Genomic DNA, 12,447 nt, shown 5'->3' on the forward strand with positions numbered 1-12,447 from the left:
TAATGTATTTTGTCTTGTAGGAACATCACCGGTGCTGTTGTTTCAGACTGGCAGCACTATTCGACAACTCGCTGTATCACCTGACGGGTTAGGTGACTATGATAGTGGTGTTGATGATCTTATATCTGTTGGCTCACTCGATGTACTTGTGTCAGATAACATTGTCTTCTGGAGCGATCTCACTGACGGGACTATTAAACTTGCCAAGCTTCCAGGTGAGGACACACCGTTTATGTAAGCATTTTCCTCTATATCGATGATTTTGCGTTAAAGTCCCGCAAAAGAATGAAACAGCGAAAGTCACACACACACAAGGAAAAGAAATAAGAAAAAATGACGGCTATGTTGTTACGTTAAAAACTGCTCAGTGGATGACAAATTTGGATTTTAAAGTAGGTAAAGAGAAATGAACTGTACCTTCACTGACCATTGGTAACTTGACATTGAAATAATACTAAATCGGAGTAAATGCGTCTGTAATCAAGGAAGACGAGTATTAATGAATAGTCCCTTTCCGACAGTTTCCTTCACCATCTTGAAAAATAGACGTGCCTTTGCATCGAAGCGAGACGAACAGTGAGCTTGCAATGATAGAGACCTTTTTTAACACCTTGAACAATTATTCACATGTCTCTATCATTGTAAGCTCACCGTTCGTCTCGCTTCATTCAATGCAAAGGCACGGCACCCTTTCAAGAAGGCGCCGGGAACTGTGAAGGGGGCTATTGGAAAAGAGTGTTTTCATCACCTGGTCCGTTTCCTTTTTGAAGTCACGCACGATCTGATATTTGTCAATACTGAACGGTATTTAACAAGCCTATTATTTTTTTGTTTAATAAATTTGCAGAGATCACCAGAAACAGAATACGCCGAGAAATTTCTCCTTCGTCCTCTCCTCCAGTCCAAGAGCTCTCTCTGCCGGTTGGCGCTGCTGATGGTATTGCAGTGGACTGGATCGGGAGAAACATATTCTGGACTGACTCGAGAAAGCGCGTTATTGATGTGGCTACCATTGATGGGCGATACCGTCGTACTGTGGTGTCAACTAACCTTAAGGACCCTGGTGATATTGTGGTGGATGCGAATAGAGGGTAGGTCAAAAGTTTGCTCTTTAGTTAGTACTTATGTACCATCACAGTAGAATTTCTATTAAGAAAGATCAAGTGAACGTGACCGGATGTTGTCCTTTCCGTACCGTTACCGTACCTTTTGCCGTCATTTTCTCTGTTAGCCCTGCCTGTAGTGTCATCCTACCTTTGTGCAAACGCGGCCTTCAAAATCAAGTAGTTTTATGCTTATACCTCGTATCTGTTTTTTAATTCAATAGGCGTCTTTACTGGGCGGACCGAGGCTTCCCGCCCAAAATCGAGTCATCCAACATGGATGGTTCCAATCGAACATCTCTCGTAACAGAACACCTCGTGTACCCCTCCGGTCTCGCCCTCGATCAACCAGCTCAGCGGCTTTACTGGGCAGACCAGAAAATAGGGCAAGTGGAGGTGATTGGTACCAATGGTCAGGGACGAAAAGTTGTGTGGAAAGACATCGATCAGCCTAGTTCTGTTGCCGTACATGGCGACATGTTATATGTTGGTAGTGATCCTACTGGTCAAGTCTATCGAATGAATAAGCGTGGAAAAGGCTCTGTTGAGAAGATATTTGATAGTCTACCAAGGGTGACAGCCGTGAGGATAAAACAACAACAGAATCAAATAAGATTATCTGATTCAGGTAACTAAACAACGTAACGATAGTAAACCAAACCACATGAGGGGTACTGTTCAGGATTAACTATCAGTTTGACCAGCAGAAAAGGGTATTAGTTACAAGGACTGCAGACTGAATATCATTGTTTTTTTCTTTTACGATAATTTTTTTAAACGTTTTTAAAATGTAATTATTATTATTATTATTATTATTATTTTAGTATTTATAATGTATACCTTAACAGAGAATATTTTTCTCATGAGAATGACATATGATCTAAAATGGGAAAACATTACGTCCAGCTAAAAGGGTCTAACCTAGTTATGTCGCACCCGCTAAGAAGAGCTGTCGAGATTGGCCAAAACCCTCGTATCGTTTTGGTTATGCTGTTTTTCGTTCTATTGTATTCATCCAGTTGGGTTAGATCTTTAGAGCTGCGACCTAGCCCGTTTTACTAAATGTCAAGTACCAGTATATTAATGTAGATCTGCTTTCCTGACCTAGGAAACCCCTGTGCTGTTAATAATGGTAACTGTACTCACCTGTGTCTCGCTACCAGTACTGGTGCCGTCTGCGCATGCCCGAATAATGATCACAACGATGTACAACCATGTTCGTCAGGTGAACGTTTCTGCGTTATACTACACAGAGGCTCAATTTAGGCCAATTGATGTTTGACAAACGATTATGATTAGATAAATTAAAAGTGGATTGCTGTTGATGGCCTTTGGAGAAAGGCCTAAATATTCAAAGTAATAAGACAAATGTTCTCGTATTCCTATTCCTTTAAAGTGGATTCATGTTAACTCGAAACCCTAAATTACCAGGTAAATCTCCAGTGTTCTTACCAGGCCGCGCCACTGCGGGATTCGCCCAAAAAAATCAAAAATGGCGCTCAAATGTCAACTCTATGCGCCCCCAAGGGCGCATTAATTTTCCAAAGAATACTTCCTGATAGTTTTAAAAGATTTATAGTACTTTTGAAATAATAAAAGTCGCATTATATTGTCAATAAACAAGGTGAAAGTCCACATGAAACGCCACGAATCGAACATAGCCGCCATCTTGTATTTCACTCGCCAAGAGGTCTAGGACTAGTCTATGTTAACTGACCTTGTTTATTGAAGGCTCAAATATGGCTGCCCAGCGAAATTTTATCGTGTTGTCATTACTAATAAAACTGTCTTACATTGTTGTAGATTTGCAACAGAGTTACTGGCTAAAAACATTATTATTCGTTGTTTTAAGATTTTGGAAATGGCCCGTCCAGTTTTGTAAATGGTCCCTAAATTTTGAATTGGTGGGCCCTTTGACCCCCGAAAGAAATTCCTGGAAAGAACACTGAATCTCTTTATACAGAAATTGTTTTTGCTATACGTCGTTCTTGTGATCTCGTGTTCTGCCAAATCCAGCCTCCTTTATAACTGCATTCTATATATTCATGATTACTTCTGTGGAACTATTGTTGATGCCTAACTGTCCTTGTGTTTTACCTACAGATATAGTTCAACCTCGCCCACCTCCAGCATGTTCGCTGACCGCATGTGGTGTGGGCACATGTCGTGATGTTGGGGGTAAAGCTCAATGCATGTAAGTGTTCAACATTTGCAAGTACAATAAAAATAAATTTGCTTTCAACTCAACTCAACTTTATTTTGCATATAGGTGTTAACCGTGTGCGGCAAAGTCTGATAATTTATCTTATTATCTTGAGCATAATGTATTCATATTTTGTACCAAATGTTATTGCTAGAGTATCATTTCTTTGTTTGACGTTTCCACATGGAAAGGCAACATGAATATGTATTTTAGTTACAAGAGAATTACACGTGGCCTGATATGGGTAAACATTACACAACAATGGCTTTGAACTCCTTTATAGTAGTAATAAAATATGTTAAATATGTTCAGATGTCCAGCGAGATATACTAGACCTTACTGGACTATACTAGTCTTTTGACCTTATACTTTTAATATATATTAATACTAATAGTGTTTGTGATATATATCAGTTGTCCAGCGGGATATACTGAACCATGCTGGACTATACTAGTCTTTTGACCTTATACTCTTAATATATATTAATACTAATAGTGTTTGTGATATATATCAGATGTCCAGCGGAATATACTGAACCATGCTGGACTATACTAGTCTTTTGACCTTATACTCTTAATATATATTAATACTAATAGTGTTTGTAATATATATCAGATGTCCAGCGGGATATACTGAACCATGCTGGACTATACTAGTCTTTTGACCTTATACTCTTAATATATATTAATACTAATAGTATTTGTGATATATATCAGATGTCCAGCGGGATATGCTGGACCATACTGGACCATTCTAGTCTTTTGACCTTATACTCTTAATATATATTAATACTAATAGTGTTTGTGATATATATCAGATGTCCAGCGGGATATACTGAAACATGCTGGACTATACTAGTCTTTTGACCTTATGCTCTTAATATATATTGATACTAATAGTGTTTGTGATATATATCAGATGTCCAGCGGGATATACTGAACCATGCTGGACTATACTAGTCTTTTGACCTTATACTCTTAATATATATTAATACTAATAGTGTTTGTGATATATATCAGATGTCCAGCGGGATATGCTGGACCATACTGGACTTTACTAGTCTTTTGACCTTACACTCTTAATATATATTAATACTAATAATAGTGTTTGTGATATATATCAGATGTCCAGCGGGATATACTGGACCATACTGCATGACAATAACACCTAGTCCATCAACAACTAGTAAACCAACACAGCCTGTCACCCCTGATCCCTGTCTGATGATATCCTGCTATAATGGTGGATACTGTGAAGTCACACAAGGGATTGCTAGATGCAAGTAAGTTGCGACAAATGTAACATCCTGTTAAATATACAGTTATTTCAAAAAAGGTTGAATACTGAATACTGCGTGGTGCATTCCAAGACTAAAGGGCATCGTTAACGGCCCTAAGATTTGATACAACATTTAACCCAACATTTGACCCGACATTTGACCCAACATTTTGAGCCAAGCATGACAAACAGTCCCAACATTTGACCCAACAAATATTGGCTGAATGTTGAGAATGTTGGCTGAGTGTTGAGAATGTTAGGTCAAAGTGTTGGGTCAAAGTGTTAGGTCAAATGTTGGGTCAAATGTCGGGTCAAATGTTGGTTCAAAGGTTGGGTCAAATGTTATTTAAAGGTTGGGTCAAATGTTGGGTCAAAGGTTGGGTCAAAGGTTGGGTCAAAGGTTGGGTCAAATGTCGGGTCAAATGTCGGGTCAAATGTCGGGTCAAATGTCGGGTCAAATGTCGGGTCAAATGTCGGGTCAAAGGTTGGGTCAAAGGTTGGGTCAAATGTTAGGTCAAATGTTGGTACCGTTTGTCAGGAAGGCCTTCATTCTTGTTATCTAGGTGTCCTTATGGAACAGCTGGCAAGAGCTGTGAAGAAACATGTTCCTCTCTACACTGTAACCATGGAGGTGAATGTGAGATCACAGAACGAGATATCTATTGCAGGTTAGTAACATATACGTATTCAGCTTCAGAGTAATGGAGAATGCCTTTAGGGCCTCGAGCTCGATTATTGATTCCCAGACTCGGCTTCACATAGGAGGGGAACAAAAACTACGTGAAAGTCGTAAAAATAAGATACCGAGCTCAGTGGCCGATTTAAAGTTAGCTTAAGTTGTACGTTTCGCATTAGAAACTAATGTTGTGCCTGGGCAAGCCGCAAGTTTGTAGCGGACAGAGAATACGAAAAGTTTTAAATTGACATCGGCGGTCTTATTTCCCAGAATATCTTCAAGGCATTACTTTGTAGGAAGAACTGCACCAGTGATCCTATCATAGATCCCCCACTAAAATTTCTAAGGTTTTGTCACCGGTTTTGTTTATGTACAGACCTCTTCGACCTGGACGTTTTTTTCTCCATTTCAGACCACAAAAATTTCTTGAGAATAAGATCTTTTGTTTAAGTTGTATACATGTTTGAACTATCTACTCATGCGCAACCATTAAATAAAGAAATGATACATGACACATGGTCTGAAATGGGAAAACGTTGCACCCAAGTCAAATTGGTCTATTATAACTACAAGAATATAACCGACTGGGTTTCGTTTTGTTGATCAGATGCGAGTCTGGTTATCGCTATACTACTGGTCCAGGATGTGAGAATGATCCCTGTATCAACTACACAAGATGTGGTCAGGATGGTAAATGTTATGTTAATGGATCAACAAACATCCCCTACTGCAGGTACGTGTAGGGTTACCTTGACTCTCGAGCATTGCTGGGCTTCACTTGATGTCATTTACTGTCTCGTAAGGAATCACAGGTTTTCAATAGAATTCGTTCTGGGTGACAGCCCCTGGTGGTCGTCAGTCATTCACCATCATTTGAGCAGAATATGAGATTCAAAGACTTTGATTATTTTATTAAAACCTAGCAATTGTGATCGGATAGAGTGCACGCACTAAAACCGTGAACATTAAATAGTACTAATTAGTACTATTTCATACAGAATCCTTTGTTTCCTATTGTTTAATTATTACTATTTAGTGCTAAAAATTAGTATTCGTTTCACGGATTTAGTGTGAGCACTCTAATACATCTATATCTAAATTTAATTTGCGCTATAATATAACGCCTTTAAGGATGTTACTAGTAATTTTCTCGTCACGTCTTTTCAAAACGGGTAATAGCTATTCACACCCAACCATAGCGAACTTCAGCGATGTTACTTTTGATGGGCTTCACAGCCGCCATGTTGGATGAATTCAACAAAATGAAAACCAGTAATGGTAATCGGGGAAACGCTCGTTCGGTCGCAATATGATATGTAAAACTCACGAATAAAAATAATATCAATGTTTTTCTATCAGCACGTAAATGTATTATCCATATGAAGTATGTCCTTTCTGCACATACTTCATTGACATAAACATTTTTAACAGATGTAAAGACGGGTCGATAGCCGTAACTTGTATCAAGAACCCTGACATTATGGGACGCCATCAAGAATCGAAAAGCGGTGTGTATATCCATCCATTCATACCAGTTTCTAATAAACAGAATCGATGTTTTGTTGACGAGGACGTGGAATTGGACCTTTCTTTCTTTCTTTCTTTCTTCCTTCCTTCCTTCCTCGTTCCCTCCCTCCCTCCCTCCCTCCCTCCCTCCTTTCCTTCCTTCCTTCCTTCCTTCCTTCCTTCCTTCCTTCCTTCCTTCCTTCCTTCCTTCCTTCCTTCCTTCCTTCCTTCCTTCCTTCCTTCCTTCCTTCCTTCCTCGTTCCCTCCCTCCCTCCCTCCCTCCTTTCCTTCCTTCCTTCCTTCGGTCTTGTGGTAGTATATATTGAAGTGTATCCTTTAGTTTACTTACAAGTGCATGTCATTATTGCAGTGGTCGCCAAGATTATAATAGCACTTGTCATGGTTCTGCTGGTCATCGTCGTTATTCTTGGTCTGCTGTACTGCAGGCACCGAGGCCCGTAAGTAATAAATACTGAACCAAGTCATAGTACCGTATAATGCAAATAACTGCTGTTGTGCAACTGAATGGACCTGCTGCCCTAGCCTTGCCTCAGTTTGTATAGTGCGACCTTGACTTTTCTTTACCTTTGTCCCATACCATTGAAAATACAGGCCTTCAGAATGCACAAAAGATGTGATATATTTGGCGACATTTCCCCGTTACTTCCCATTAGATATTGCGGGGTTTTTTTCAGACTGAGTAAATACCTAGGTATTTTCAATGGTGAGGGGTGCGATGCTTTCTAGTGAGAATCCTGTAAGGGGAAGTGGGTGCCAATCTCATTTTCCACTTGAATGATTTTAAAAATCCCACTTCCCATCATCTAAACCCCAAACGTTTTCTTTTGAAATCATTTATCCCTTTTGTTGTACCATTTTACCAAATACCATTTTTCCCAAGGCAAAAGAGGCTAATCCCAGTTCCTATTTTACCCCCTTCAGGAACCTTTCTAGTAACACACCATGGAATATCCCACGCGTCACTCAGTTGTATTTCTTCAAGGCTTGAGGGCTCATGCGTATACTATAAAAGGACTCGTGGGGTATTCCATGGTATTCAACTCAAAACCATTGTATATGCCTATTTCAAAAAACGATGTTGGTCGTAGATCTGAAATCTGAGACCGAGAGCACGTTGCAAATTGTAACATATTCACAAACGTAGATTCCTTTTAGCTTGGAATATGAAGCACGACCGTCTATTTAGAAACGTAATTTTGGTATTTTAGTCAGAAAATATAAAAGTTTAAAAATTCCGTTTAGTCTCAGATTGCCCATTCTAGATCTCCGACCGACAAGGTTTTTTGATATAGGTGTAATTTGTATATAAGGCATAATATATATATTTAGGCATTGCCTAAAAGCAGAGCTGAAACTGAAAGGTAAAAGTAAGATCGGAAAAAAATCTTCAATTATTTTTTATTCGAGATGAAGATACTTTCCCCATGATAAAAACCGTGCAATGAAATCGAATCAAAATGCGCTACATTGTTTTCTTTGCGCGAGTATACTAATCAATTTTTGACTACATGAAAGTTTAAAATTGCTTTTGGTCTATAGTCCTAAAGTGTTTTTTTCTGTGCTATTTCATTTTTATTTTATTATGCTTTCACATCAAGCGGGATCCCTGTGTTGTGTACACGGACGGACGGACGGACGGAAGTGACGTCAGCCAAGCCATGAAAAATCAACTCGATGGTTTACCATTTTTTCTTAAGTATGGTGCTCCGCTCGCGCGGGCCGCGCTCCGCTAAGAACTACCAAACGAGTTGGCATGCAGTCCAGAGATCACCGTGGTTTAGTATACACAGTAGTGGTAGTTATAATGGTTCCATTGTGTTTTCTTTGATCAGGATGAGGCCGACAAACTACTGCGGTATGAATATTCGTGTTCGCAACCCTTCGTTCCTGTATGAGGAAATGTTAGATGATAACATCAGTATGATAAGCCACGGCTCCACCTACCGCGAATCCGACAAGGTGAGATCCATCACAGTCAGCCATCACAGTCAACCATTGTTTACATCCCTTCTAAACCCACATTAATTTCGCTTTTGATAAGAGAGTTCTTTTCCATTCGCTCCTCGCCTCTGTTGTTTCAGGTTCACTTCTCAGAATCAGCATCACATGTCAATGGAGTTAGTTAGGCCCCCTTCTTCGATTTGATGGAGTTTCTCTGGTTTTCTTCCTCCCCAAAACATAACTCGCTAAATTCCAATTTGATTAATCTGTGAGTTAGCTATGCCTGACTTAGGTCAGACCACAGGTTGTTTCAGGGTATCCATACGATTTAAAGGTAGTGTATCGGATAATGGAAATAAACCTTTGGATGGTGATGGTAGACTTCTTTAATATCGTCCCCTGTTCAGCCCCAAATTGCACCCCAAATTGCACCCCTAATTGCGCCCCACATTTAGCCCCAAATTCAGCCCCAAATTTAGCCCCAGATTCAGCCCAATTTAGCCCAATTTAGCCCCAAAATTCAGCCACAAATTCAGCCCCAGTATTAACCCAAATTTCAGCCCCACATTCAGCCCCATATTCAGCTCCGAATTCAAGCCCAAATTCAACAAAGTGATACAGAGTATGACTGTAATGAGATTGGCAAAAGTTACCTACATGTATCCAAGGAAACCTTTTCCTGGCATTAGCGTGTTCCAATGGTACCCAATCCATAAATTTAATTTTGTCACAGAAATAAGCAAATGTATTCTGATTTTTTCTTGACAGTCGACAAACTTCTCCAACCCAGTCTACGAGGCGCTCGCACAAACCAACGCGTCTTCATCAACAGCTCTTCTTGCTGACCACGATTTCATATCCGATTTCTCTTGGCACAACGTGGATTTTATAAACCCTGTCTACGAAGTCTTGTATGGAGAAAGACGTCCAAGTAGACCTGACTCGTTGTTCCGTACTAACAGCATGGACATGAATGGGGATGTACTATCAGGCCGTGAATCGTGTGCGTGACTACAAAGAGTATAACTATTGGGAGCATAAAGCAAGTTGATTGCATATCTCCAGGCTTTGTTCAATGAAAACCTTTCCAGGTATTTGGGTATCCATTGGTACCCTGTCCAGGAATTTAAGTAATGGATTGCACACTGGTATTTATTAAACCAACAGCTTCGTGGCTGCCTATCTCAAAGCTTTGTTCAAGGAAATATTTTCCTGGCATCAGGCATGCGTTATCCTGCCCAGGAATTGCTGGAACTATTTTCTAACCGACAGCTGTGTCGCCTTAAAACAACCCAAGTTTTCAGAGTCCCTGAAGAAAGACGTGATTAAACATACCAGAACCTGGTATATTGAGTTCAATTGAGATGATAAAAAAAAAAGAATCACTGTGATTCTCCGTAAAAGTACAAGCATGTATATCTGAATACCAACCGCCTTTCTTTTAGTCCAGATTCTGCCAGATTTTGGACAAGCATTTTTTAAAGAAAAATCAGATATTTTCTTGTCGTGTACAAGGCTCAGCGTTGGCCACAAAACACCAAGAAAACGTGTTTACATTATAGAACATTATTTGTCTGAAGGAAAACAAACGATTATTTTTTATTTTCAAGACGCAGTTAGGAAAGAAATTTGGACTGATCTTAAATCGCCATGCGAAGCTTATTTAAACAAGAACTAACATATATTTAATAGACGATAAAATAAATAGTTATTTAGATAAAGACTTAGGTAGGTATATTTTGTATTAATTCTAGATATGTATGACTATCATTGCGTTTAGTGTTTCATTCGAAGTACACGTTCCATAGGAATTTGTGTTTGTCCCTTTGCCTTTCGCTTTCTACATATGTAGATTGCACACAATTCTGTGAAAAAGTACATTGATGTAGTACACTGTTGCCAGTAAAGAGTTTTTAAACTTAAAAAACTTAAAAGCTTTTAAGTCTGTGGACAACTTCCCACAAAAACCGCAAAATTATAAGTGAAACATGCATGTTTTCAAGGATTTACATGTAACTCCGGCATCTGAAACAATCATAACTTTGGACAACAAATCATGAAGAAAAAGTAAGAAAAATGTTCATAGAACTGTTTTTCCTTTCCATACGAGTGACGTGACACTTTTAAATAACGAATATTACGCGCATTACGAACATTCAAAAATCATATGCGGCAGAGGTTAAAAGTTAGTAGAGGGGAATTCAGTAGTAAGATCCTACTAAAGATCACAAAGTTGTAAAGAGGGCCCAGAATCCTAAGAAACCGAAAGGAGATTTGATCAAAGCTTAATATGCTGAATAAAAAAGTACGTGCCGTGAAAATTCAGCATATTAAGCTTTGATCAAATCTCTTTTAGGTTTCTTAGGATTCTGGGCCCTCCGGCCTCTTTACAATCTCACTGTACATGTATTTGAATCGATTCCATTCTGTTTGTCTTTACAGTTTGGTATTACTGGGATTCTGCTGGATTAGTTTATAATTAAGTTGAAAATTTTACTGATTTTCACTTCTTTCTCTTTTTGTTTCTTTCTTTCGTTTTTCATGGAAGATTGGATGTCTTACATTTCAGCCAAAAATTATTGTAGAAAATCTCAAGGAAGGAAGGGAGGGAGGGAAGGAAGGAAGGAAGGGAGGGGAAGGTGGGAGGAAGGGAGGAAGGAAGGAAGGAACGAACGAACGAACGAACGAAGCTAAAACAAAAGTAAAGTTGGATAGTTCGATGATAAAGATTTCTTCGCCTATGACGCGTTATTTTCTTTCGCATTTCAGTCTATTCATCTATTCAGTCTCTGACCACGTATCAATTTTACCTCGTCCACAGTAAAAGCTCTCCACACTTTTAAGGGCTGTGTCAATCGCGGATAGTGCACTAATCTATAAATCGGTAAAACGTAAAAATATTTGACTAAGATTTCCAGAAAAAATATTAAATTAAAATCAAAATCTTAATCAACAAGGGACCATGCAAACAAGTGACATCAATGGTCATGTGACAAGGGACCATGCAATCAAGTGGCATCAATAGTCATGTGACAAGGGACCATGCAAACAAGTGACATCAATGGTCATGTGACAAGGAACCATGCAATCAAGTGGCATCAATGGTCATGTGACAAGGGACCATGCAAACAAGTGACATCAATGGTCATGTGACAAGGGACCATGCAATTAAGTGACATCAATGGTCATGTGACAAGGGACCATGCAAACAAGTGACATCAATGGTCATGTGACAAGGGACCATGCAAACAAGTGACATCAATGGTAATGTGACAAGGAACCATGCAATCAAGTGGCATCAATGGTCATGTGACAAGGGACCATGCAAACAAGTGACATCAATGGTCATGTGACAAGGGACCATGCAATCAAGTGGCATCAATGGTCATGTGACAAGGGACCATGCAAACAAGTGACATCAATGGTCATGTGACAAGGGACCATGCAATCGAGTGACATCAATGGTCATGTGGCCAGGGACCATGCAATCAAGTGGCATCAATGGTCATGTGACAAGGGACCATGCAAACAAGTGACATCAATGGTCATGTGGCCAGGGACCATGCAATCGAGTGACATCAATGGTCATGTGACAAGGGACCATGCAATCAAGTGACATCAATGGTCATGTGACAAGGGACCATGCAATCAAGTGACATCAATGGTCATGTGACAAGGGACCATGCAATCAAGTGACATCAATGGTCATGTGACAAGGG

The 12,447-nt window shown here is 39.5% G+C and overlaps 1 protein-coding gene across 2 annotated transcripts in view; it reads left to right on the top strand.

Annotated features, from left to right (window-relative positions):
* LOC116295488 (low-density lipoprotein receptor-related protein 2) overlaps positions 1 to 11,234 on the top strand; it is a 60,486-nt gene extending 49,252 nt beyond the window's left edge. For both annotated transcript variants that reach the window (XM_031703312.2, XM_031703314.2), the window contains exons 52-63: positions 21 to 215; positions 848 to 1,091; positions 1,328 to 1,731; positions 2,212 to 2,328; positions 3,207 to 3,297; positions 4,430 to 4,588; positions 5,148 to 5,252; positions 5,868 to 5,993; positions 6,692 to 6,768; positions 7,137 to 7,224; positions 8,620 to 8,746; positions 9,497 to 11,234. In XM_031703312.2, the coding sequence (XP_031559172.2) occupies positions 21 to 215; positions 848 to 1,091; positions 1,328 to 1,731; positions 2,212 to 2,328; positions 3,207 to 3,297; positions 4,430 to 4,588; positions 5,148 to 5,252; positions 5,868 to 5,993; positions 6,692 to 6,768; positions 7,137 to 7,224; positions 8,620 to 8,746; positions 9,497 to 9,739 (1,976 nt within the window). In that variant the 3' untranslated portion in view covers positions 9,740 to 11,234. The remainder of the gene's footprint in view (positions 1 to 20; positions 216 to 847; positions 1,092 to 1,327; positions 1,732 to 2,211; positions 2,329 to 3,206; positions 3,298 to 4,429; positions 4,589 to 5,147; positions 5,253 to 5,867; positions 5,994 to 6,691; positions 6,769 to 7,136; positions 7,225 to 8,619; positions 8,747 to 9,496) is intronic.
* Positions 11,235 to 12,447: the final 1,213 nt, after the last annotated feature.

This window comes from Actinia tenebrosa, unplaced genomic scaffold (assembly GCF_029948245.1).
Source record: "Actinia tenebrosa isolate PJP-AT-01 unplaced genomic scaffold, QUT_ActTen_1.0 PGA_scaffold11__36_contigs__length_13525064, whole genome shotgun sequence".
In the NCBI taxonomy this organism is placed as follows: domain Eukaryota; kingdom Metazoa; phylum Cnidaria; class Anthozoa; order Actiniaria; family Actiniidae; genus Actinia; species Actinia tenebrosa.